The 24742-nt window shown below is 44.4% G+C and overlaps 1 protein-coding gene across 1 annotated transcript in view; it reads left to right on the top strand.

The window, feature by feature from the left end:
* Positions 1–23447, top strand: part of ST3GAL1 (ST3 beta-galactoside alpha-2,3-sialyltransferase 1) — a 25612-nt gene extending 2165 nt beyond the window's left edge. The window contains exons 2-6 of the mRNA XM_015828763.1: positions 169–365; positions 4984–5163; positions 13825–13870; positions 21166–21285; positions 23227–23447. Coding sequence (XP_015684249.1) covers positions 169–365; positions 4984–5163; positions 13825–13870; positions 21166–21285; positions 23227–23400 — 717 coding nt within the window. The 3' untranslated portion in view covers positions 23401–23447. The remainder of the gene's footprint in view (positions 1–168; positions 366–4983; positions 5164–13824; positions 13871–21165; positions 21286–23226) is intronic.
* The last annotated feature ends 1295 nt before the right edge of the window (positions 23448–24742 follow it).

Here is a 24742-nt window from a genome sequence, read left to right as displayed (position 1 = left end):
GTTGCCGGGTTTGGAGACCCACCTGTTCTTATGGATCAAATGAGCATGGCTCATCTAAGTCAGAAGCCTTTCTGAAGAGCTTAGAACTTTGTCACTTGATGCCTTCTGACTTCTGGGTCTTCAAACTTTTCAGAATGTCATAGTGAGTCCCCCAAATCTTCTCTGCAGAAACTCCAGGGAGAGAGAAGTCCCAAGACCATGAATGAGACCGTCCAGGAACTCTTCAGCTTCATTCCAGGAGACTGGGAGCAATATTTGGACAGGAGCAGTTCGCGGTGTCGTAGGTGTGCTGTTGTAGGAAATTCAGGGAATCTTCGGCAGTCACAGTATGGCCAGCAGATTGATGCTCATGACCTTGTGTTTAGGTAAGTAGCTACAAGTCCCTGGGTTCAAGTAAAATCACTCCTGGAGAGAGAATAGCCTCCATCCACAGAAAGCAGTAGTAAGATGAGGGGTTTATCTTCTTTGCACATGGCAGCCATCCTTTCGAGGAAGCAGAAGAGGCCATAGCAGAAAAGAATCCCACTTGTACACAGTTGCCCTCCATCTCTTTCCCATTCTTTTTCTTAACAATCCTCCTTTTCTGCTCATGCCCTGCCAGATATGGAGAAATGGTATCCAAGAAACAAATAACTTAATCCTCTTTGACCCAATTGTTGACGGTTCTTTTAGGCCAGGGATCTTCAAACTTGGCCCTTTTATGACTTGTGGACTTCAACTCTCAGAATTCCTCAGCCAGCGTGGCTGAGGAATTCTGGGAGTTGAAGTCCACAAGTCATAAAAGGGCCAAGTTTGAAGACCCCTGTTTTAGGCCATGGGAGCCCACCACCCCTGCCAGAATGTTAAAAACATTTCTCAAAATCAACATTTCATTTTTTTCCCCACCTCAAGCACAAAGTTCAGAAATGGTTTCCAAGTAGAAGCAAAGCAGTTATATTCTTTTCATTAATCAGAACGGTCAATTTAGCCTCATCTCTGCTAACTCCATCAGCTTTTGTAGCCACTCATCCATGGTGGGAACCGAAATGTCCTTCCGTTTTTATGCATAGAGCAGACATGTGAAACACAAGGCCCGGGGGGCCAGATGCGGCCCACAAAGTGGTTTCATGTGGCCCGCAAAGCCATCCTGGAAACAGTGAGGGAACGGCCCCCTCTGCCTTGGCCCTGGCCCAGGCCGGCCGGGAGCCAATGTACAATTTTGTGGTGGCCATCTATGCTGAAACGCATTCAGTCTTAGCTCCACAAGGCCGTCCGTAAACAGTGAGAAACCAGGAGAACCTTGAGCAGCAGCCTTGAGGAAGTGGGGCTGGGCTTGGTGCCGCGGCTACTCAAGGGCCAGGCTGGGCATTTGACCTCTGCTGCCCAGGGCTCCGGGCAGCCCGCACCACCAACCCCCCCCCCGCATGGCCTGAGAGGAACAGTGAGGCTCCTCCAGTGGACCATGCCTTGGCACTTGCCCTGGTCCCAACCCCTTCTGCCAGAGACCCTCAGATCTGTCCCACTCCTGCCCAGGCCCCCACCGGCACCCTTGACGCGAACGATGTAGAGCTGACCACACCCACCCAGTAGGCCACACCCATCCAGTAGGCCACACCCACCCCATCCACACTCACCCAGTAGGCCGCACCCACCATGGCCACACCCACCCGGCCCGTTGAGGGCAACTGCAATGCTGATGCGGCCCTCAATGAAATTGAGTTTGACACCCCTGACATAGAGTATTCTTGTGCCGTCAACCTGTTTAAGATCAGAATTCCAATTTCTTTTTCCCAAGACTTTTTCCATGAAGCCCAAAAGAAAAGTGTCTGGTCTTATTTTTACATTCACTTTAAGGCATTTTCTGTATTAGAATATGAATCCTGCTCCAATATTTCTTTGCTTTATCGCATGTCCACCATAAAGAGTAAAAGATTTGCTGTTATAGAAATAGCTAGTTTATAATATTATGGAAAAGTAAAAAGTTGATGTTAATGCCTTACTCCAGAGGTCCCCAACCTTTTGGGTACCAGGGACCAGTTCCGTGGAGAAAGGTTTTTCCACGGACCAGAGGGTGCATGGTTTGTGTGCTGCCTGCATCCCACAGATGATGATGATGATGATGATGATGATGATGATGATGATGATGATGATGATGATGATGATGATGATGATAATTTGGAAGGGACCTTGGAGGTCATCAAGTCCAATCCCCTGCTCAGGCAGGAAACCCTATACCATTTCAGACAAATGGCTGTCCAGTCTCTTCTTAAAAACTTCCAGTGTTGGAGCATTCACCGCTTCTGGAGGCAGGTGGTTCCACTGGTTAATTGTTCTAACTGTCAGGAAGTTTCTCCTTAGTTCTAGGTTGCTTCTCTCCTTGATTAGTTTCCACCCATTGCTTCTTGTCCTGCCTTCAGGCACCTTGGAGAATAGCTTGACTCCCTCTTCTTTGTGGCAGCCCCTGAGATATTGGAACACTGCTATCATGTCCCCCCTCGTCCTTCTCTTCATTAAACTAGATATACCCAATTTCAGCAACCGGTTGCTGGCATGCCATGGCCTGGTACCGGTTCACAGACCAGGGGTTGAGGACCCCTGCCTTATTCTAACTGCAAGGAAGTCAGAATTAAATGCCTTTTTTTTCTTTCCTTCCTCTCTTCCACACTTCTCTCTTACCCTCCCCTCCCCCTTGTTTCCCACTACTTGCTTTTGTATTTTTGTATTTTATATTATTAAGCGAATAAAAAATAAAAATATCATGGATACCTTTGAATTATTTCAAAATTTCAAAAAAGAAAATAATCAGCAAAGGTCTCCCAAATCTAGCCTTGCTCAAGTGGATTTGCACAGATAAATGCGGCATGCAGATAAATCAAGAAAAACGGTCTGTTCGAATAGCAAACTTCCATCTTTACTTATCACTTGCCTAATCCCCAGGAACAATGTTTTTCTTGTCCTTGTCATATTCTTGTCATAGCTTAACCGCTATTGTTCTCCTTTTATTTGAACAAGTTGCAAGCTGCCTCTAGGAAACGATGTTTTCTAACCACAGCTTAAAATAAGAACCGCATCCCTGTCTTTCAGATCAAAAGATGTTGCATATACCGGTTGTCCTTGACTTATAATCATTTTTTTAGCGACCGTTCAACGTTACAAGGGCATTGAAAAAAGTGACTTATGGCTGTTTTCCACACTTATGAACCTTGCAGCGTTTGGCAACTCAAACCATATTTGTGACAGTTGGGAGTATCCCGGGAGTCATGCGATCACCTTTTGCAATCTTCTGACAATTCAAGTCAATGCGGAGGCCAGATTCATTTAACCACCATGACTTGACTGACAACAGCAGTGGTTCATTTGGCAACTGTGGCAAAGAGAAAAGCAACCTAGACCAGTGGTGGCGAACCTATGGCACAGGTGCCAGAGGTGGCACTCAGAGCCCTCTCTGTGGGCATGGCACCATTGCCCCAGTCCTAGGCCTTCAGCTGGGTTTTATAAAACCTTTTCGCTTTAGGCCTTCGCCGCCGTTTACAACAAAAAAAAGGTTCAATCAGTCAATTTCAACTTCTCGCGGGAAAAAAAAGTTCTTGCAAAGTTGAAATTGATTGATTGAACTTTTTACTCCCACCCAGTCTGTCGTTACCATGGCAGCCACGCCCACCCAATGGGCCACACCCAGCCAATGGGCCACACCCACCCAGCACCCGATGATACATGTGGGTTTTGGGTTGCAGTTTGGGCACTCAGTCTCTAAAAGGTTCGCCATCACTGACCTAGACCTAAGGAGAAACTTCCTGACAGCTAGAACAATTAATCAGTGGAACTGTTATGGTTCCGACAGACAAAACTCTTCAAAGAACTTTGAGGCATTGTTTACCTTAAAGAATCTTTATTTGAGAAGCATAGCATCGGCACTAACACAATCGAAGCCAAAAACTGAATTCCCCTCCCCTCAGCACATAGTATCAAAGCATGATTCCCTCCTCTCATTAACAGCCATAAATCACATTCTCCAATTAGTTTGAAATGCAGGCTTTCCCTCCAGTTCTCCAACCCGCCATTTCTTATCATCTCTTATTTCAATAACCTTGGTTCACACACTAGGTTCAGTATTGTTATGTCTAGCTAAACTCCCATGCACATTCCTCCTCCTCCCTCCCCCCAGTATCATCTAATTCTAACTCTAATTCTAAGAGTAAAATGTAAGAAGAAAAATGGCTGCATCTCCATATGTGGTCAAAGCAAAAACATCTGATGTTAGCAGCGTTGACAGGAGCAACCTGCCTCCAGAAGCGGTGAATGCTCCAACACTGGAAGTCTTTAAGAAGAGACTGGACAGCCATTTGTCTGAAATGGTATAGGGCAGTGATGGTGAACCTTTTAGAGACCGAGTGCCCAAACTACAACCCAAAACCCACTTATGTATCGTCGGGTGCCGGGTGGGCATGGCCCATTGGGTGGGCGTGGTCCATTGGGTGGGCGTGACTGGTGGTAACGGCAGACTGGGTGGGAGTAAAAAGTACAATCAATCAATTCCAACTTTGCAAGATCTTTTTTTTTCCCACGAGAAGTTGAAATTGATTAATTGATTGATTGAACCTTTCTCTTTTTTTTTGCACACAGCAGCGGAGGCCTAAAGCGAAAAGGTTTTATAAAACCCTAGGACTGGGGCGGTGGTGCGTGTGCCCACAGAGAGGGCTCTGTGTGCCACTTGTGACACACGTGCCATAGGTTCGCCACCACGGGTATAGGGTTTCCTGCCTGAGCAGGGGGTTGGACTAGATGACCTCCAAGGGTCCCTTCCAACATTATTATTATTGTTGTTGTTGTTGTTGTCATAAAACGGGGCAACATTCATTTAACAACTGTTTTAGCAACAGAAATTTTGGGCTCAATTGTGGTCGTAAGTCACGGAGTAAATCCAAAGTATTATGAGTGTTCTTCTTCTCGTTGACTGATACTTCTTCTCATTCCTCAATATTTTTCCCCCCTTTTTGCATGAAGAATGAACAAAGCCCCAACAAAGGGCTTCGAATTGGATGTCGGCAGCAAAACCACTCATCACTTTGTCTACCCAGAGAGCTATCGAGAACTAGGGGAGATGGTCAACATGATTCTCATCCCGTTCAAAATCTTAGACTTGCGTTGGGTCATCAGTGCCCTCACAAACGGCACCATCAATCAGTAAGTAGACCTGAGGAACAAGAAGACTTGGCCAATCGTAGATTCTTCTGCATGTTGAGTGTTTTCCCCAGGTAGCGGAGACGTAAGATGGCAATACTGAAAAAGTCTGGGGGAAATGGACCGGAGGGTGCGTGGTTTGTGTGCTGCCTGCATCCCACAGATGGGGCTTTGCTTGTTTGTGTGGACCGGTTGCTGGCATGCCGCGGCCTGGTACCGGTCCACAGAAGCAACGGATGGAAACTAACCAAGGAGAGAAGCAACCTAGAACTGAGGAGAAATTTCCTGCACAGTGAGAAGAATTAATCAGGGAAACAACCTGCCTCCAGAAGTTGTGAATGTTCCAACACTGGAGGTTTTTAAGAAGAGATTGGACAGCCATTTGTCTGAAATGGTACAGGGTTTCCTGCCTGAGCAGGGGGTTGGACTAGATGACCTCCAAGCTCCCTTCCAACTTTATTATTATTATTATTATTATTATTATTATTATTATTATTATTATTATTATTATTATTATTATTATTATTATTATTATTATTATTATTATTATTATTATTATTATTATTATTATTATAAACCCTCTTGCTAAGTTTCTAAAATTGCTGGAAAGCCGAAGTAGGGAGTTCTAAACCTTTGGGAAAATTAATATATAATACAGGTAGTCCTTGACTTACAGCAGTCCGGTTAGTGATCGTTCAGAGTTACAACAGCTTTGAAAAAAAGTGACCCGCAACCATTTTTCACAGTTGCAACCTTTGCAGCATCCCCATGATCACATGATCAAAACTCAGATGCTTGGCAATTGGTTCATACTTAACGACCGTTGCTCCGTTCCAGGGTCACGTGATTCCCTTTTGTGACCTTCTGACAAGCAAAGTCAATGGGGGAAGCCAGAATCACTTAACAACCGGGTTACTAACTTAGCCAATGCAGGGGATTCACTTAACAACTGTAGCAGGAAAGGTTGTAAAATGGAGCAAAACTCACTTAACAAATGTCTCACTTAACCACAAACATTTTAGGCTCAATAGTGGTCATACGTCGAGGGCTACCTCTACAGGGAGTCCTTGACTTACAGCAGTAAAGTTAGCGACCGTTCAAAGTTACAACGGTATTGAAAAAAAGTGACTTATGACTGTTTTTCACATTTACAACCGTTGCAGTATCTCTGTGGTCACAAGATCAATATTCAGACTCTTGGCAACTGACTCATATTTACGACGGTTGCAGTGTCCCGGGGTCATGTGATCACCTTTTGTGACCTTCTGACAAGGAAAGTCAAAGGGGAAGGCAGATTCGCTTAACAACCGGGTTGCTAACTTAACAACTGCTATGATTCCCTAAACAACTGTGGCAAGAAAAATCGTAAAATGGAACAGAATTCACTGAACAAACGGAACTTTTGTTTAGATAGTAGGACGGTGAGGTCCTTGCTTCTCTTTCAGCTTGGTGGTTTTCTTGCAGTTATTTCCTTATCAAACTAGGTAACACCTTCTGTGCTAGAAGGGAGTGTGGTTTAATCTCTGTTTACATACAAGTGGCTTGACTTGTCAGTGTCTATGGCAGACATGTCAAACACAAGGGCCGGCGGGCCGGATGCAGCCCGCGAAGTGGTTTCATGTGGCCCGCGAAGCCATCCTGGAAACAGTGAGGGAAGGGCCCCCGCTGCCTTGGCCCTGCCCAGGCCGGCCGGGAGCCAATGTACAATTTTGTGGTGGCCATCTTGGCACTTGCCCCGGTGGACCATACCTTGGCACTTGCCCCGGTCCCACCCCCTTCTGCCAGAGACCCTCAGATATGTCCCACTCCTGCCCAGGCCCCCATAGGCACCCTTGATGCGAATGATGTAGAACTGACCACGCCAACCCAGTAGGCCACACCCACTCCATCCACGCCCACCCAGCAGGATGCACCCACTCTGCCCACACCCACCTGCCCCCCTCCAGGGCAACCGCAATGTTGATGCGGCCCTCAGTGAAATTGAGTTTGACACCCCTGGTCTATGGGAATATTCTTGGTGGTTCCTTGAGTAGGCTGTTGTTTCCTGCTAGCTTGTTTGTCTGAGTTGGTAGTTCCTTAATTGGTGTATTATTTACTTGTTGCTTGTTGGTCTAGTGCAGGGGCAGGCAACCTTGGCTCTTTTATGACTCGTGGACTTCAACTCCCAGAATTCCTGAGTTAGCATGGCTCAGCTTGGAAACCTCTCCCTTTCCCCTCAGCATGGCTGGCTCAGGAATTTTGGGAGTTGAAGTCCACCAGTCATAAAAGAGCCAAGGTTACCTACCCCTGGTCTAGCGTTAATCTTGGTGTTAATCTCTGTTCCATCTGGGTGTTGATTGCTAGTGAGGTGTTGCTGATGTTACTTATGCGCTGATGATGTTACCCAGTTTGGTAATGAAAATCTGCCAGGAAACCACCAAGCTCAGAGAGCACCAAGGATCCCACAGTTGAACCCTGAGCTACAAATATTCTCTTCTATCAGTATGACAGGTGCTTGTTAAACACACCTTAACAATTTCTCAAAGGCTTCTACTCTAAATGATCACTGCTGCCTTCTGGGACTCTTAAGTGTCTCAAAAATTAGAAGCTGAGCTACGAAAGCAAGAACATTTTCAAGGGAAAACTAGACAGCCTTCTCTTATTGTTCTCTTCTGGGTGAGAGAACACTGTTAATCTAATCAAATTAAATGAAGAAAGTTCCTCTTTTCAGCTATTTTATATTAGTGGCCATCCTCATAGTTCCCATAAGTTCTGCATTGCGTGAAAATGTTGTTGTTTTTTTCCTTGTGATTTCCCTCGAATATCTTCTACTCTCTATAACAGGGCTTTTCAACCAGTGGTAGGGGTACCACCTGTGGTACATTGGCACCTGGCAGGTGGTACGTGACCATCCTAGAAAAGTGGTAGCGGGGGAGGGGAATGAGCTGAACTGGTGGCAGCACCACACAAGCCTGAGCGAGAGATGGCTGGAGCTGCAGGGCTGTCCGGGCTCAGCGGAAGCGCCAGGATCAGTGCTGCTTTCTAGCTGATCGGCGTTTCTTCGGGGCTGTCAGGGCTCAGTGGAAGTGCAGGATCAGCGCCAGGCTCCAGCTGGAGCTTGATGCTGATCGTGGCGCTTCTGCTGAGCCCAGAAGAAGTGCCAATCAGCTGGAATATTGCAACATCTCCAGGGTCTTGTGATTTACATTCAGATGCTTGGCAACTGATTCATATTTATGACGGTCACAGTGTCCCAGGGTCATGTGAAGTGACCAAAACCTGCTGCAACCACCCAGCAGACGGGAGGAATAAAAACCAAATACCTCCCCATCCTACCCCCACTGCCAATCCTCAACAGAAATGCTCACAACAATGAAAACCTCAGACAGGAGGAAGAGCACGGCTGGGCGGGCAGGCAGGTGTCTTGCTCGGCTGTGGCTTGGGGGGCACTTTTTTCAATGCCATTGTAACTTTGAACAGTCACTAAGCGAACTGTTGAAAGTCGAGGACTACCTGTTACTTTATCACTTTTTTTCCTTTTTTTGGGGGGGTCATCAAGTTTTTGACACCTTGCTAGGCGACTGGTGGTACTCGGATGCTGCCATATCCTAAAAGTGGTACAATGGGTGAAAAGGTTGAAAAGCCCTGCTCTATAACACCAAGAGGCTAAACTAGGACCACTGTTAGCTTAATGTCAACAATGGGGAAAAAATGTGTCTTAATAGATTTTACACTAAAAGCACACGTACGTATAAGCACACTCGCAAACGTGGTGGGAACAATGGAGTCACAGTAGCGCTTCCTTGTTGTCCAGGAAACACTTTTGTATTGCGCACAAGGGGATATTAATATGCATTGGAATTTGTATTTCATCTACTCAGCAAAAGGGCGTTTCAGGACAAGGATCTCGTGATCTGAATTGTGTAAAGGGAAGGTTTTAAATTTTTTCTTCTTTGTAAGATCCAAAACTTGGTTTTCAGGACAGCGATGCAAGTCATGTGCGAAAGATGTGACAAGTTGCAAAGTTTTCATCATTGGCAAAGTCCGTGTCTTTTGACCAAATAAGGAAAGATTATGTCTTCTCCTATCGTTGTCTGTTCTTCTATTGTTTACTCAAAAATCCATTGACAAACATTCTTTGGCAATTTTTCCTATTGCTTTGTTTGTGTAAATCTTTTTGCAGGATCCAATTTGGATCAGTCACCAGGTCTTCTGAGCTTTCGGATTCGGGCTGTGTGTTATTCATGCTTTGGGTATTCGGGGTGTGATATTTATGTGGCGCCTGGTTGTATGTGGCTTTTTTAGCCACACCCAACCAGGCAACATATAATAAATACCACACACAAAATAGCCCAAAGTACACACTCTGCTAGAGAGATTCCCTGAGGATGAAGCATGAGTCAGAAGATAAAACCCTGGTCCCAGTGACCAACCCAGATTGGATCCTGCAACATTACCCTGGGACACGTATATATTGGCCTTCATTCGTATCAATGTTTATTTATTTCCAAGATTAAAATACAGACAAAAAGAAAAGAGAGCAACAAAGATGATTAGGGGACTGGAGGCTAAAACATATAAGGAACGGTTGCTGGAATTGGGTATGTCTAGTTTAACGAAGAGAAGGACGAGGGGGGACATGATAGCAGTCTTCCAATATCTCAGGGGCTGCCCCCAAAGAAGAGGGAGTCAAGCTATTCTCCAAAGCGCCTGAGGGCAGGACAAGAAGCAACGGATGGAAACTAACCAAGGAGAGAAACAACCTAGAACTAAGGAGGAATTTCCTGACAGTGAGAACAATAAACCAGTGGAACAACCTGCCTCCAGAAGCGGTGAATGCTCCAACACTGGAAGTTTTTAAGAAGAGACTGGACAGCCATTTGTCCAAAATGGTATAGGGTTTCCTGCCTGAGCAGTGGGTTGGACTAGATCAGTGGTTCTCAACCTGTGGGTCGGGACCCCATTTGGGGTCGATCGACCATTTCACAGGGGTCGCCAAGCAAGGCTGTCTGCCATTTTTTTGTCCGCCATTTTTTTTGTCTGCCATTTTTTCCCCCTTTTCCGGCGGGTGCCTTACCTCCCTTGGGCTGGGCCAGCTGGTGGTCGGCCTGCTCCGTCTCTGCCACTTGCCAGCTACGCCTCGGCCGGTGCAGGGGGCGGAACCACGCATGCGTGGCGCTCCCGGGCAGGGAAAGTCCTCGACTTACGACCGGTTGGGTAGTCCTTGACTTACGACCGGTTTAGTCCTCGACTTACGACCGGTTTAGTCCTCGACTTACGACCGGTTGGGGGTCGCGGCATTAAAAAGGTTGAGAACCACTTGTCTAGATGACCTCCAAGGTCCCTTCCAACTTTATTATTATTATTATTATTATTATTATTATTATTATTATTATTATTATTATTATTATTATTATTATTATTATTATTATTATTATTATTATTAAAATTACAATACAAAAACAAACAAATAAAAAGTGTACAAACAAAATATCAAGCATACACAGAAAATGTCCCTTCTGGTTGAACACTGATAAATATATTTCAGCAACCGAAATTATTCCCTTTTCCTTGCAAAACAGGACCCGTCTATAAACACCTACCTCTATATTTGCAAAATTGCTATCTGACATTAAAAATATCACAGTTCTAGAAATCTATTATCAGTCAACCGATTTGATCTACTATCTATCTACTATATTTAAAAAAAAAGGTTAACAAGAAGTCCTAACTACCAAAATTGGCAATTTTTCGTAAATTAATCTTAAAAATTGCTTAGACTGCATTGTGTGTACCAGTCCCAGCAGAGATATTTTTCACATCAACAACCAACTGGACTTTTTCCAATGAGGGGATCTATATTATGCAGTAAATAGTTGCTAGAAATCGAAGCAAAAATCTTTCCTTTATTACAGTTTATGAGAAGGCTCAGAACTCACATATTTTTCCAGGCCTTTTAGTGTTACTGCCTGCAGTTTTTGTGCTTTATAAGTGTTGCTACTTTTATAGTTTTTTTTATTGTGTCTTGTAATCTAGCCAGAATCACTTAAGGGAGTGTGCAGTGGCCAACTTTCCTAAAGGAATTAATCTAATAGGAGGAACACTAGTGAGCTGCATGTATTTTGGAATGGGAACCATTAGGGAATTAAACTGGAAATTAGGGCAGGAACCATCCTTGATTATACAGGTAGTCCTCGACTTACAACAGTTCATTTAGTGACCGTTCAAAGAGACCTGCACTGAAAAAAGTGACTTATGACCGTTTTTCACACAACCGTTGCAGCATCCCTTTAGTCATGTGATCAAAATCCGGATCCTTGGCAGCTGCTTCATACTTACGACGGGTGCAGTGTCCCGGAGTCACCTGATCTGCTTTTGCAACCTCCTGACAAGCAAAGTCCATGGAGAAGCCAGATTAATTTAACAACCATGGTACTACAACTGCGATGAGTCACTCCACAATTGTGGCAAGAAAGGACAACAAATGGGGCAAAACTCACTTAAAAACTTCCAGTGTTGGAGCATTCACCACTTCTGGAGGCAGGTTGTTCCACTGGTTAATTGTTCTAACTGTCAGGAGTTTTTCATTAGTTCTAGGTTCCTTCTCTCCTGGAAACTAATCAAGGAGAGAAGCAACCTAGAACTAAGGAGAAACTTCCTGACAATTAGAACAATTAACCAGTGGAACAACCTGCCTCCAGAGGTGGTTAATGCTCCAACACTGGAAGTTTTTAAGAAGAGACTGGACGGCCATTTGTCTGAAATGGTATAGGGTTTCCTGCCTGAGCAAGGGGTTGGACTCGATGACCTCCAAGGTCCCTTCCAACTTTTTTTATTATTATTATTATTATTATTATTATTATTATTATTATTATTATTATTATTATTATTATTATTATTATTATTATTATTATTATTATTATAGCAAATGCCTCACTAAGCGACATAAATTTTGGGATCGATTTGTGGTTGTAAGCTTTCAGGAACAGGATAAATGGCAAGAAGAGAATGGCAAAGATTTTATTCCAAAACCAAGGAAAGGACTGGAAAGGAGTAATTCCCTTTTAAAGAAGGGATAAATAAGCTTCTTTTAAAAGGAAAGAGGACATATATGCAGGAGCTGCAGCTAAGTCAGAATGCAAAAGACACTTCCGTGAAAGGGAACGTAAACCGAATTAGCTGGTTGGGGAGTTATAGGAGTTGTAATTAAAAGGGTTGAAGATAGAAACTGGAGATAGACTTCAAACTACCAATCCATACTCACACTAATATTTTGTTCCTCTTGTGCAGGGGTAGGCAACCTTGGCTCTTTCATGACTCGTGGACTTCAACTCCCAGAATTCCTGAGCCAGCATGGCTCAGCTTGGAAACCTCTCCCTTTCCCTTCAGCATGGCTAGCTCAGGAATTCTGGGAGTTGAAGTCCATGAGTCATAGAAGAGCCAAGGTTGCCTACCCCTGGCCTATACGATAGGAAACTTGGCCCTTTTATGACTCGTGGACTTCAACTCCCAGAATTCCTGAGCCAGCATGGCTCAGCTTGGAAACCTCTCCCATTCCCCTCAGCATGGCTGGCTCAGGAATTCTGGGAGTTGAAGTCCACGAGTCATAAAAGAGCCAAGGTTGCCTACCCCTGCTCTTGTGCATATCTTTAAGGGGAGTGGGAGAAGTCAACCTCACTGTAAAGGTAGTCCTTAAATTATGCTGATTCATTCAGCCCCGTCCTTTGCACACCATGCATGAGGGGGGACATGATAGCAGTGTTCCAGTATCTCAGGGGCTGCCACAAAGAAGAGGGAGTCAAGCTATTTCCCAAGGTGCCTGAAGGCAGGACAAGAAGCAACGGATTGAAACTAATCAAGGAGAGAAGCAACCTAGAACTAAGGAGAAACTTTCTGACAGTTAGAACAATTAACCAGTGGAACAACCTGCCTCCAGAAGCAGTGAATGCTCCAACACTGGAAGTTTTTAAGAAGAGACTGGACAGCCATTTGTCTGAAATGATATAGAGTTTCCTGCTTGAGCAGGGGGTTGGACCAGATGACCTCCAAGGTCCCTTCCAACTTTTTTTTTAATTATTATTATTATTATTATTATTATTATTATTATTATTATTATTATTATTATTATTATTATTATTATTATTATTGTGACTGCAATGGGGAGCGATGGGATTGCATGAGTGCCTTGCTTAACCACAGCAACAACTTAATGATCATAATTCTGGGTTCGGACGCAGTCATAAATCAAGGACTACCTGTATTTTTCAAATTCATGTTCTACCTTTGATTGGGTTCTCTCCCAAAGGTGCTTTTTCATGAGGCACCTGGACTTCCTTGTTTTTCCTTTGAAGACGTTTTGCTTCTCATCCAAGAAGCTTCTTCAGCTCTGACTGGATGGTGGGGGAAATGGAAGGATTTATGCTGCTTGCAGACAGCTGCCTTCTTCTAGAGAGTCGTTGAGGCCACCTGGAGGTTTACCTGTGTCCTCAGGGTCACCTGAGTAGTGCAAATGTGTGTGGAGCCTTCTTGGCTGCAGGATGATTTCTGCCCTGTGTCCCATTGGATTGCCTATTTGTAAGAAACAGTCTTGTCGGGATACTAAATTCAGAATTAAGGTTGCTTTTTCATTCCAATGTGAGAAGCTGTAAGCTTTGTCTGACTAGACTATATTTCTCTTTTTGACAGCACATATATTCCTGTTCCCCGGAAGATCAAGGTCAACAAAGACAAGGTGAGTTGTGGCTACACTCATTCCAGAAGGTTCTTTCTCTGTAAGGAAAGGGCAAATCCAGATCACCCTCAGTCGGAAGAGAATGGTCGCCCTTTCATTCATTTTCATGTTCAGTCAGGAAATTAAATTCAGTGCTCCATCACTGGAGGTTTTCAAAATTAGTTTGGACAACCATTTGACTGGGATGGTATACGATCTCCTGCTTTGAGCAGGGGGTTGGACTAGAAGACCTCTGAGGATCCTTCCAGCGTTATGATTCTATGTTCCATTAAGGGATTGGTATATTTAGAGTCTTAAGAGGGAGGGGGGAATATAATAACCCTCTTCAAACTTCTGAAAGGATGGAGAAGATCAAAAGAGTTGTACAGGGGTAGGCAACCTTGGCTCTTTTATGACTCGTGGACTTCAACTCCCAGAATCCCTGAGCCAGCCATGCTGAGGGGAAAGGGAGAGGTTTCCAAGCTGAGCCATGCTGGCTCAGGAATTCTGGGAGTTGAAGTCCACGAGTCGTAAAAGAGCCAAGGTTACCTACCCCTGGTCTAGTATGAAGAACAGAAGAGTGGATCTAAGTTATAGGGAAGCATATTATGGTTGATTGTTGGCAGAGACAAATCATATGGAACCCATTCCTCAGAAAGATTATGGAATCTCCTTCACTGGAAAGGCTTGATCAGAATCTGGATAGCCATCCATTAGATACGTTTTAATTTGAATTCCTGCATCACGAGGTTGACATAAGGGGCCCTTCCACCTCTTCTGATTTAATGCAAGCTCTGTACAATGGATAGCATAATATAATAAAGCAAACTTTTTTCAAGAAAGGGGGAAATCCTCGTTCCTCTCCCTATGCACACCCAGACAGATTGTTCAAACAAAGGCGGGCTGCGGGAAGCTCATTTACTTTGAAATCTGTGAAAGATAAAGGTGAAGCATTTGGCAGAAGATCAGGTTAGTAAATAAAATATGTTTTGAATTGCACAGAAGCTGCCTCTTCGGGTTTTTTTCCTTGTTGCTGTTCAAACAAGCTTCAATGTAACAGCTACATAGCAGGATGTATTTGGCTGCATACATTAAAGCGCAAATCGGGCTTCTCTCTCGTCCTAAGTGGATGGAACAACCCTTATTTTTGCATCCAAAGATACACACAACACGCCCTTTAACACACACCCTTATTTTATTATTTATTATTATATTTTTACCCCGCCCTTCTCCTTGCGGACCCTTGTTCACGAGTAACCTATAGGACAGCGGTTTTCAACCTATGGGTCGCGACCCCTTTGGGGGTCGAACGACCCTTTCACAGGGGTCGCCTAAGACCATTAGAAAAGACATATTTCCGATGGTCTTAGGAACCAAGACCCCGCTCCTCTATCTGTCTCCGCACAGCTTCGAGCTGGGGGCCGTTGCACCGCCGTATTCGTTTCCGTTGAGCATCTCCTAAGGGAGGCTGCGCTGCTTCGCGGCCCTTTCCACGGAGGAGGCTGAACTAAGCTCTGCCGGCGCTGTCACCCTCTTGGCGCTCTCTCGCTCTCCCCACCTGGGCGCTTCTCCAACCAGGCTGGGTGGAGCCGGCGGAGCGGCCTTCCTGCCCCCCCCTCCCCGGCCAGCTGGAGCCGGGCAGGCCGGCGACCTTCGGAAGTGAGGCGAGGACAGGCGAGGCGCACTGAGCCCCGGGCGCGGCGGGTGAGTGGGCGGCGTCAGTGCGTGCTTGGAGAGCCCTTAGGGTTGGGGGTCACCACAACATGAGGAACTGTATTAAAGGGTCGCGGCATTAGGAAGGTTGAGAACCACTGCTATAGGATGCCTAATATGGAGATTCAGAAGTGAACGTTCACCTTCCCAGCTGACTGGCTGAAGTCACAGAACTCAACTTGGTTGAAATAGGTAGACTGAGAAAGTTGTAAATTCAGGTGAGTTGAGTTCCACCATATGCAGGACTAGGGAAAATTGGTAATTATTGTTCATTGCATGATAGGATATGTTCATGGTACTGTAGAAAGCCCAACATCCATCTTAGCATGTGATGTGACCAAGGTCCTCATGAAACACCATCATAACAATTTATTTCCATGGGGGATGGCATTTTATGTGAATGCAGGAAGCGTGTTGCTAATCCAAGGCTAACATGGTGTGTGAATTCCGTGATTGTGTTGGAATGTCTTTGCAGATGGTCAATCGTGGTTGTCCCAAAAGTGCTTTTTCCAAAGGACAACTAGACTTTCTTGCTTCAGAACGGAAGAAGCTTCTTGGATGAGAAGCAAAATGTTTTTCAAAAGAAAAAAATAAAATAAAAACCAAGAAAGTCCAGTTTTCTTTTGAATAAAGTACCTTTGGGACATTATCGTGGTAGAATGCAGTCTGGATTCCCAGGAGGGAGGGGCTGCATTCCAAAGGACCAAGAAACAGCAAAGTTTAAATAGTTTGGTTGGGAGGAAGTCCCTAGAAGTTCTCAGAATATATCTTTAGTGATGTAAGGAATTGTTTTAGTTTGGCAAGATTTCTGTCTACGGGTGACGAACAATAAAGGAAACTGCTTAGAAGGAACATAACCTGTCTTTCTTGAGTTTTGGAGCCTGACAACTATTGTTCAATTTGGTTTGCAGCCTGTGATCTGAATGAATAAATAAGGCAGCGAGGTGTGTGTTGTTTTTTTTATCACCCTGTGTCCATTTTCTCCACCCTAATCCTTGTAAGCAAGCACAGAGCAAGCACAGATTGCATCCATCTATAACAGGGGTCTTCAGACTTGGCCCTTTTATGACTTGTGGACTTCAACTCCCAGAATTCCTCAGCCAGCATGCCTGGCTGAGGAATTCTGGGAGTGTAAGTCCACAAGTCATAAAAGGGCCAAGTTTGAAGACCCCTGATCTAAGATTCCAAAAAACTATGCTCTCTGCTAAGGGGAATGTTTAGGTTTGCACAAGATGTAATTTCTGGGAGCACCTTCCCAGGTAAACAGTGGCATCTGAATGTTTTAAACTTTTTAAAAATTTTAAATTTTGAAGAAAATTACAGGACAGACTTTACTAAAACTTTCCCCAATAGACACAGGGATGGAGCAGCATTCAATTGCTAAGAAAGTGTTGTTGTAGCACCACCTACAGGTAGCAGAGAGAACAGCCCAGTCACCCCTTAAAAAACGAGTCAAGTGGAAAATATTATTAGAAGCTTCCAAATCGCAGTTTCCCCCTAATTTTATCCCCCGAGAAAATAACTCAGGTTGAAAAAGTGCTGCGAGTTTTGATTTCGCAGGCTTTTTTTCCACAGGGGTAAAATTATGGAAGACCTTATAGATGCCATCCAGAACCTCCAGCATAGCGACAACAGAAATAGGATATAAATGCAATCAATCAATTGTTATTGTTGTTGTTTTTGTTTTGTTTTTTTTAAAAAAGCAAGCTGGCATGCTGTACAGGGCTGACATCTAGCATCTCCCTTCTTTCCAAAAATCTGTCTTGGGCCCTAGAAAGACTTTCCCTCTGGGTATTCTCAGAAAATCAAAAGTGAAATCTGCTTCAGGTTCTTCACCCAAATGAAGAAATAAGCTGAAGGAAGTGTCAAAGGCAGGATGTGGCAGGAAACACACTTAGAGAATGACAAAGCTGCCAAGATGGAAAGGACCACAAACATCAGCTAGCCCAGCCCTCTGCAGTATGCAGGAGAATCATCTCTCTCTCCCTCTCTCTCTGTCTCTCTCTCTCTGTCTCTCTCTCTCTCTCTCTCTCTCCTTCCCTCCTTCTCTTTCCCCCCTCTCTCCCTCTCCCCCTCTCCCCTCTCCCTTCCTCCCTCTCTTTCCCCCCTCTCTCCCTCTCCCCCTCTCTCTTACCTCCGTCTCTTCCCCTCTCTCTCCCTCTCCCTCCTCTCTCCCTCTGTCCTTCCCTCCCTCTCTCTCCCCCTCTCCCTCTCTCTCCCTCCCTCCTCTCTCCCTCTGTCCTTCCCTCTCTCCTCCCTCTCCCTCCCTCTGTCCTTCCCTCCCTCTCTCCCCTCTCCNCTCTCTCTCTCCCCCCTCTCCCTCTCCCCCTCCCTCTATCCTTCCCTCCCTCTCTCTCCCTCTTTCTTTCCTCCCTCTCTCTCCCTCTCTCCCCCTCTCTCTCTCCTTCCTTCCCTCCCTCTCTCTCTCCCCTCTCTCTCTCTCCCTCTCCCCCCTCTCTGTCTCTCTCAGAGAAAATCGGGCATGACTCACCATCACAATTGATCCCAAAATTTCTGTCGCTAAGTGAGACATTTGCTAAGTGAGTTTTGCCCCATTTGATGTCCTTTCTTGCCCCAGTTGTCAAGTGACTCGTTGCAGTTGTTCAGTTAGTAACATGGTTGTTAAGCGAATCCGGCTTCTCCATGGACTTTGCTTGTCGGGAGGTGGCAAAAGCGGATCACGTGACTCCGGGACTCTGCACCCGTCATAGGTATGAAACAGTTGCCAATGATCTGAATTTGGATCACACGACCAAGGGGATGGTGCAACGGTTGTAAGTGTGAAAAACGGTCATAAGTCACTTTTTTTTTCAGTGCCGTTGTAACTTTGAACGGTCACTAAATGAACTGTTGTAAGACCGCAAGGATTAGCTAGCCTAGTCCTCTGTAGTATGCAGGAGATTCATTCTCTCTCTCTCCCTCTCCCTCCCTCTCTCTCTCTCTCTCTCTCTCTCTCTCTCTCTCTCTCTCTCACACACACACACACACACACACACACACACACAGAGAGAGAGAGAGAGAGAGAGACTGGCTTTCTTAAGAACCTCCAGTGATTTAAAAACTTGTGTCCTGGAAAATGAGTTTGCTTTACTTCACTCCCATCCTGGCAGCCATTCTATGAATAGACACCCCACACTACATCTGTGATTTTTTGCGGGAGCCTCCAACAGCTGCATTCCAAATTCCAGATGGGCCCTGAAGAGACAGCCCCCACCACACTGAACTCTGATTGACAGCTGAGGCCTGGAAAGCTGCTTTAGAATTTCCTGCTGCTTCCTTTGGTTTTAGCGGATTCTCCGGGTCTTTTAACCTTTTACATATACAACTCGAGCGGTCTCCTGTACTGAGTTATGGGTGTTCTGGCAGAATAAGTTGTTTATTAATTATGGATTTATTCAGTGTATGCGGCTACCCTCTTGCTGTCCAACTCTGGGGAGCTAAGAGGGGTTCAAAAAAATCCTCAGGATATAGAAAAGCCAGCAAAGGCACATATTGCACAGAGGGCAATATATCAACGTATTGCATATTAATAGCAATAACCTTTAGACTTATGTATGCCCCGTGGTGCTTTAGAGCACTCGTTTTACCCCCCTCGGAAGGATGGAAGGCTGAGTCGACCTTGAGCCTTGTCAGGATCGAACTCTGGGCTGTGGGCAGAGTTAGCCTGCAATACTGCATTCTAACCGCTGCGCTACCAGGGCTCCTATTAATGGTTCATACAACATCCTGCCTCAGGGCCAGAGAAGAACCACATCTCAAAAGATCTTTTTAATGACCAGAAGGATCAGGCCATCTGAATCTCAGGATGGAAAGGTGCTCTTCTATAGGACTTAGAAATCCTGGCCAAACCTGTGGGGTAAGCACAAATATCTGGAGATAGATGGTCCTATAGATCAGGGATTTTCAACCAGTGGTACGGGTACCACCTGTGGTACATTGGCACCTAGCAGGTGGTACGCGACCATCCTAGAAAAGTGGTAGTGGGGGAGGGGAATGAGCTGAACCGGTGGCAGCACCGCACAAGCCTGAGCGAGAGACGGCTGGAGCTGCAGGGCTGTCAGGGCTCAGCGGAAGCGCCAGGATCAGTGCCGCTTTCCAGCTGATCGGCGCTTCTTCGGGGCTGTCAGGGCTCAGTGGAAGCGCCAGGATCAGTGCCTGGCTCCAGCTGGAGCTCGGCGCTGATCCTTGTGCTTCTGCTGAGCCCTGAAGAAGCGCCGATCAGCTGGAATGTTGCAGCATCTCCAGGGTCTTGTGATTTACATTCAGATGCTTGGCAACTGATTCATATTTATGACGGTCACAGTGTCCCAGGGTCATGTGAAGTGACCAAAACCTGCTGCAACCACCCAGCAGACGGTGGGAATAAAAACCAAACACACACCCCCCCATCCCCGTTGCCAATCCTCAACAATGAAAACCTCAGACAGGAGGAAGAGCGCGGCCGGGTGGGCAGGCAGGTGTCTTGCTCGGCTGTGGCTTGGGAGCACTTTTTTCAGTGCCATTGTAACTTCGAACAGTCACTAAGCGAACTGTTGTAAGTCGAGGACTACCTGTACTTTATTACTTTTTTCCCTTTTTTGGGGGGGTCATCAAGTTTTTGACACCTTGCTGGTGGTACTCAGATGTTGCCATATCCTAAAAGTGGTACAATGGGTGAAAAGGTTGAAAAGTCCTGCTATAGATAAGCTGGCCTACTTGCAACCAGTGTAACTCAAACAGTAGAAGTGTTGTGGTTATACAGTAGAGTTGTGCCCACGAACACTTGCCCTGCCACATTCTGGACCATGTGTAGCTTCTGAGTGGTCTTCAAGAACAGGAATCTAAACTGGTGCCCTCTCTCTTTTTAGCTTGCAAATTTACAGCTTTCAAGGGCAGCCCCTTGTGAGGCACACTGCAGTAATCCAAACAATAATCCTAGCTAATACAGTAATTCTGATTGATAGTTTAGGTTTGGGCCATCGGTAGCATCACTTGCCACGATCATGACAGGATGCTCTGTGCTTGCAAATTATTGGGTTGTTTTTTATTATTATTATTATTATTATTATTATTATTATTATTATTATTATTATTATTCCTAGTTGATTATTCTGATGGACAGCTTAGATTTTGGCCACTGGTGGCATCACCTGCCAAAACTGTGACTGGGATTCTCTGTGTTTGGAAATTATTGGTTTCTTAGAAATTCTGCTTTCTTGACATGCTAAAATCTGAGATAGGAAAAGCTACCCAAGCAAGACTTTTTATATTACAGTGTATTTTTTTTTCTCTTTCATCTCCTTTCTCTTTTTCAACTTCCTGTACAACCCACTTCTAGCCCTTGATGATAGGATATATTAAATAAATACCGTTTTTCAAATCTGGGCCCTGCTCGTTTCAAAAAGCATTGCATTTAATCCCCTGCAACCACATACTTTTATTCAAGGTTCTCAAAATAAATGGTGTTTCTCCAGTGTTCAACTGTTGTTTGATGAGGATGTACCAAACTTGCCAATTGGGGAACAGAGCACATTTTGTACATTGTTAGAATTTGCTGGGGTTTTTTTTTTAATTTAATTTCTCTGAAATTAAAGTAATAGGGTATGTTCTTTCATTTTGTGCAGATCATGGTTTATCATCCTAGTTTTATAAAATATGTTTACGACAACTGGCTCCAACATCATGGGAGGTATCCCTCAACCGGATTCCTATCAATTATCTTTGCCCTGCACCTCTGTGATGAGGTAAGTGACATACTAAGGCTAGGCTACCTTCATAAAAAGTGAGAGATCCTGGTTTGCATGGTGCCCTGCATTGATTTGATGACCCAACCATTGTTCAAGTTAACCCTTAAATACCCAGAACACTTTTTAAAAAATGTTTTTCCACACATCCTGTTCCCATTACTGTAATCTTAATGAAACTATTCCTTACTAGCTGTACCCGGCCACGTGTTGCTGTGGCTCAGTCTGGTTAAATGGAAAAGAAAGAAAAGAGAAAGCGCACGTTTGTAATAAACTATACTCACGAAATGAACGCTATGGTAAACGACACAGCTCAATTCCAACGCAATGTCACACGAAATAATTAAATCAAAATGAAAATAAATCAATCTATGAAAATTCGATTTAACAATGCAAATCGGAAACATTGAAATGGAATCGTAAAATTGGAAATTTGGAAATCGTAAATCGGAAACATTGAAATGGAATCGTAAAATCGTAGCATGTGTTGCTTTTACGTCCAACAGATGGCGCTGTTTTTCCAAAAAAAGCATGTTTTTACCTGTCGCAGGTGTGACATCTATATAATAGTATGTATATAAAAACACGCGCGTATTCGAATGCAACGTTGTGTCAAAATTTCAAAGCAATCGGTGAAGAACTTTCGGAGATTTAAGATTTTGAACAAACGAACATTTACATTTTTATTTATATAATATAGATTTTCTGTAAATTCGTATCAGGCCATTGCTGAATTTCTGCTCTAGGCACCATCATCTTCTTTAAACAGTGAGAATTGTACTTCGACAATTGAGGATTATAGGTGGCTAACATCCTACTAAATCATGTTTTCTTCTCCCAGGGAGCCTACATAATTTTGGAAAACAATATCTTCCATTGCAAAGGAGGGGGCTAACATTGTCTTGAGGTTGTCATGGTTACTTCAGCAATACCTGTGAAGGTATTAATAAGAGGGATAGAATCAAGATCACGTGAACTTCTAATACCGCTCTACAAAGCCTTAGTAAGATCACACTTGGAATACTGCATCGAGTTCTGGTCACTACAATACAAAAAAGATGTTGAGACTCTGGAAAGAGTGTAGAGAAGAGCAACAAGGATGATTAGGGGCTGGAGGCTAAAGGATTACAGTAATGGAACAGGATGTGTGGAAAATCTTTTTTTAAAAGTGTTTTTTTAATGTTGTTCAAGGGTCAACTTGAACAATGGTTGTGTCATCAAGTCAATGCAGGTTGCAGGAATTGGGTATGTCTAGTCCAGGGGTGGCGAACCTTGGCTCTTTTATGACTTGTGGACTTCAACTCCCAGAATTCCCGAGCCAGTCCACAAGTCATAAAAGAGCCAAGGTTCCCCATCCTGGTCTAGTCTAATGAAAAGAAGGACTAGGGGAGACATGATAGCGGTCTTCCAATATTTGAAGGGTTCCTGCAAAGAAGAGGAGGTCAAACTATTTTCCAAAGCACCAAAAGGCGAGACAAGAAACAATGGATGAAAACTAACCAAGCAGAGAAGCAACCTGGACCTAAGGAGAAAACTCCTAGTGGTTAGAGCAGCCAACCAATGAAATAGCTTGCCTTCAGAAGTTGAGGCTGCTCCATCACTGAAGGCTTTCAAAAAGAGACTGGATAACCATTTGTCTGAAATGGTATAGGGCAGGGGTCTTCAAAGTTGGCCCTTTTATGACTTGTGCATGCCTGGCTGAGGAATTCTGGGAGTTGAAGTCCACAAGTCATAAAAGGGCCAACTTTGAAGACCCCTGATATAGGGTCTCCTGCCTTAGCGGGGGCTGGGGTGGACTACAAGGCCTCCAAGGTCCCTCCCAACTCTTGTTATTCTAGGTTCTACGATTGCTAGAAATATTAGACATAAGGAAAATAAAATCCATTTAAGAACCAATTCTTTTTTTTCCTTTTTTTTGTCCTATCCACTCTTTCTCCGTAGCTGGATCTCTACGGCTTTGGGGCAGACAACAGAGGCAATTGGCACCACTACTGGGAGAATAATCCTTCTGCGGGAGCCTTTCGGCAGACCGGCGTCCATGATGGAGACTTTGAGGCAAACGTGACACAAACCCTCGCCTCAGTGGCCAAAATACGGCTCTTCAAGGGCAGATGACCCCGGTGGGGTCGGACAAGCGGTGATCTCTGGCAAAGAAGGAAGGGAGATGTTTTAAAATAAATGGAGTCTTGGAGGGGGCGGTCTGTCAAGTCTCAACCGAGAAATGCTTCAGAGAACTTCCAGGCTGCAATTAGCAGGCAGCTTTGAAAGGCCCCCTCAAATACCAGCTTCGAAGTTTGACAGCATCGGAAAACGCCCCGTTTGGAAAGGAATGTCTGCTCCAGACTCTCCTATTGTAACCCATGTTTTCATTCTTTTTCCACCTTCAGAATTACCAGATCTTCAGCTCTACAAAGAAAAAAAGAGAGGGGGGGGAGGCAAAAGAGATCAGGGAATTTGCAAACACCCTCTTGTTTTCAAATTACCTCAAAAGAGCTTTTTCCAATCATGGTTTTTTTTTTTTCTCTGAAGGATCTTGGCAAGGCCAACAACCCTCACCAATTCTTTGTTGGGCAGGGTGAACAAGATCTTTGTCTCCTGTGAGCAAAACAATTGCCGTGCCGTGTCGGTTAGTCTTTTTTTTTTTTTTTTGACTATTGAAATGAAATGTCCTGTTTCCAGGTAATATATACGGTTGCTATTTAGTGTGGCTACAACCCAGGAGTAAAGTAGCAGGGATCCGTGGTTATAAAAGAAGATAATGCAGGGGCAGGTTAATATTTTTATTTTACTTTTACTTTTTTTAAATGCTCTGCCATTGCACGGTTCTCAATTCTCTTGCGAAGCAGAGAAATGAATTAATGTTGCACACAACCAAACACAAGGACACGCACAAATACAGCGCATGATCTGGGCTCCATAAATTTAGACAACCCCTAGATGGCATCAAAGGTTATTTTATATTTCTGCAACATTGGCAGTTTTGCAGCCCAGATCTTTGGCTTAACACACACACACACACACACACACACCTATCATTGACATGTGCCTTTCTAAAACACCCATAACATAAAGGGAGCGAACTTGTTTGTTACATTCCCTCAGAGACTGAACTCTCAAAACTCCACTTGTTCTATGAAAATAAGGGACACAAAATTTAAAAACTGCTCATCCTACCTTGTATATAGGTGGCTTTTGAAATTTTTGGGCAGAAGAAGGAAAGGAAAAAGAACCGTTTTTGTCTTATTTTCAAGAACACTTGGGAGGGGGAAAAAGTTGAAAGATTTTTGCTTCTATTTTTTACAGTTGTTGTACATTTAAATATATATTTTAAAGTATTGAGAATTTTAAAAAAAGGCAGTGGTCCCATCAGCATGAGAACAGCAAGGCACAGATCTGAGATCATTCAGTTCACCAGCAGAGTCTGTTCCATCCAAATTCCAGGAGGTCCGTTTTGCGA

This window comes from Protobothrops mucrosquamatus, unplaced genomic scaffold (assembly GCF_001527695.2).
Source record: "Protobothrops mucrosquamatus isolate PMUCROS unplaced genomic scaffold, P.Mucros_1.0 scaffold4868, whole genome shotgun sequence".
NCBI lineage: Eukaryota > Metazoa > Chordata > Lepidosauria > Squamata > Viperidae > Protobothrops > Protobothrops mucrosquamatus.
The sequence above is the reverse complement of the archived record's forward strand: the minus strand, read 5'-3'. Positions and strand labels throughout refer to the sequence as shown.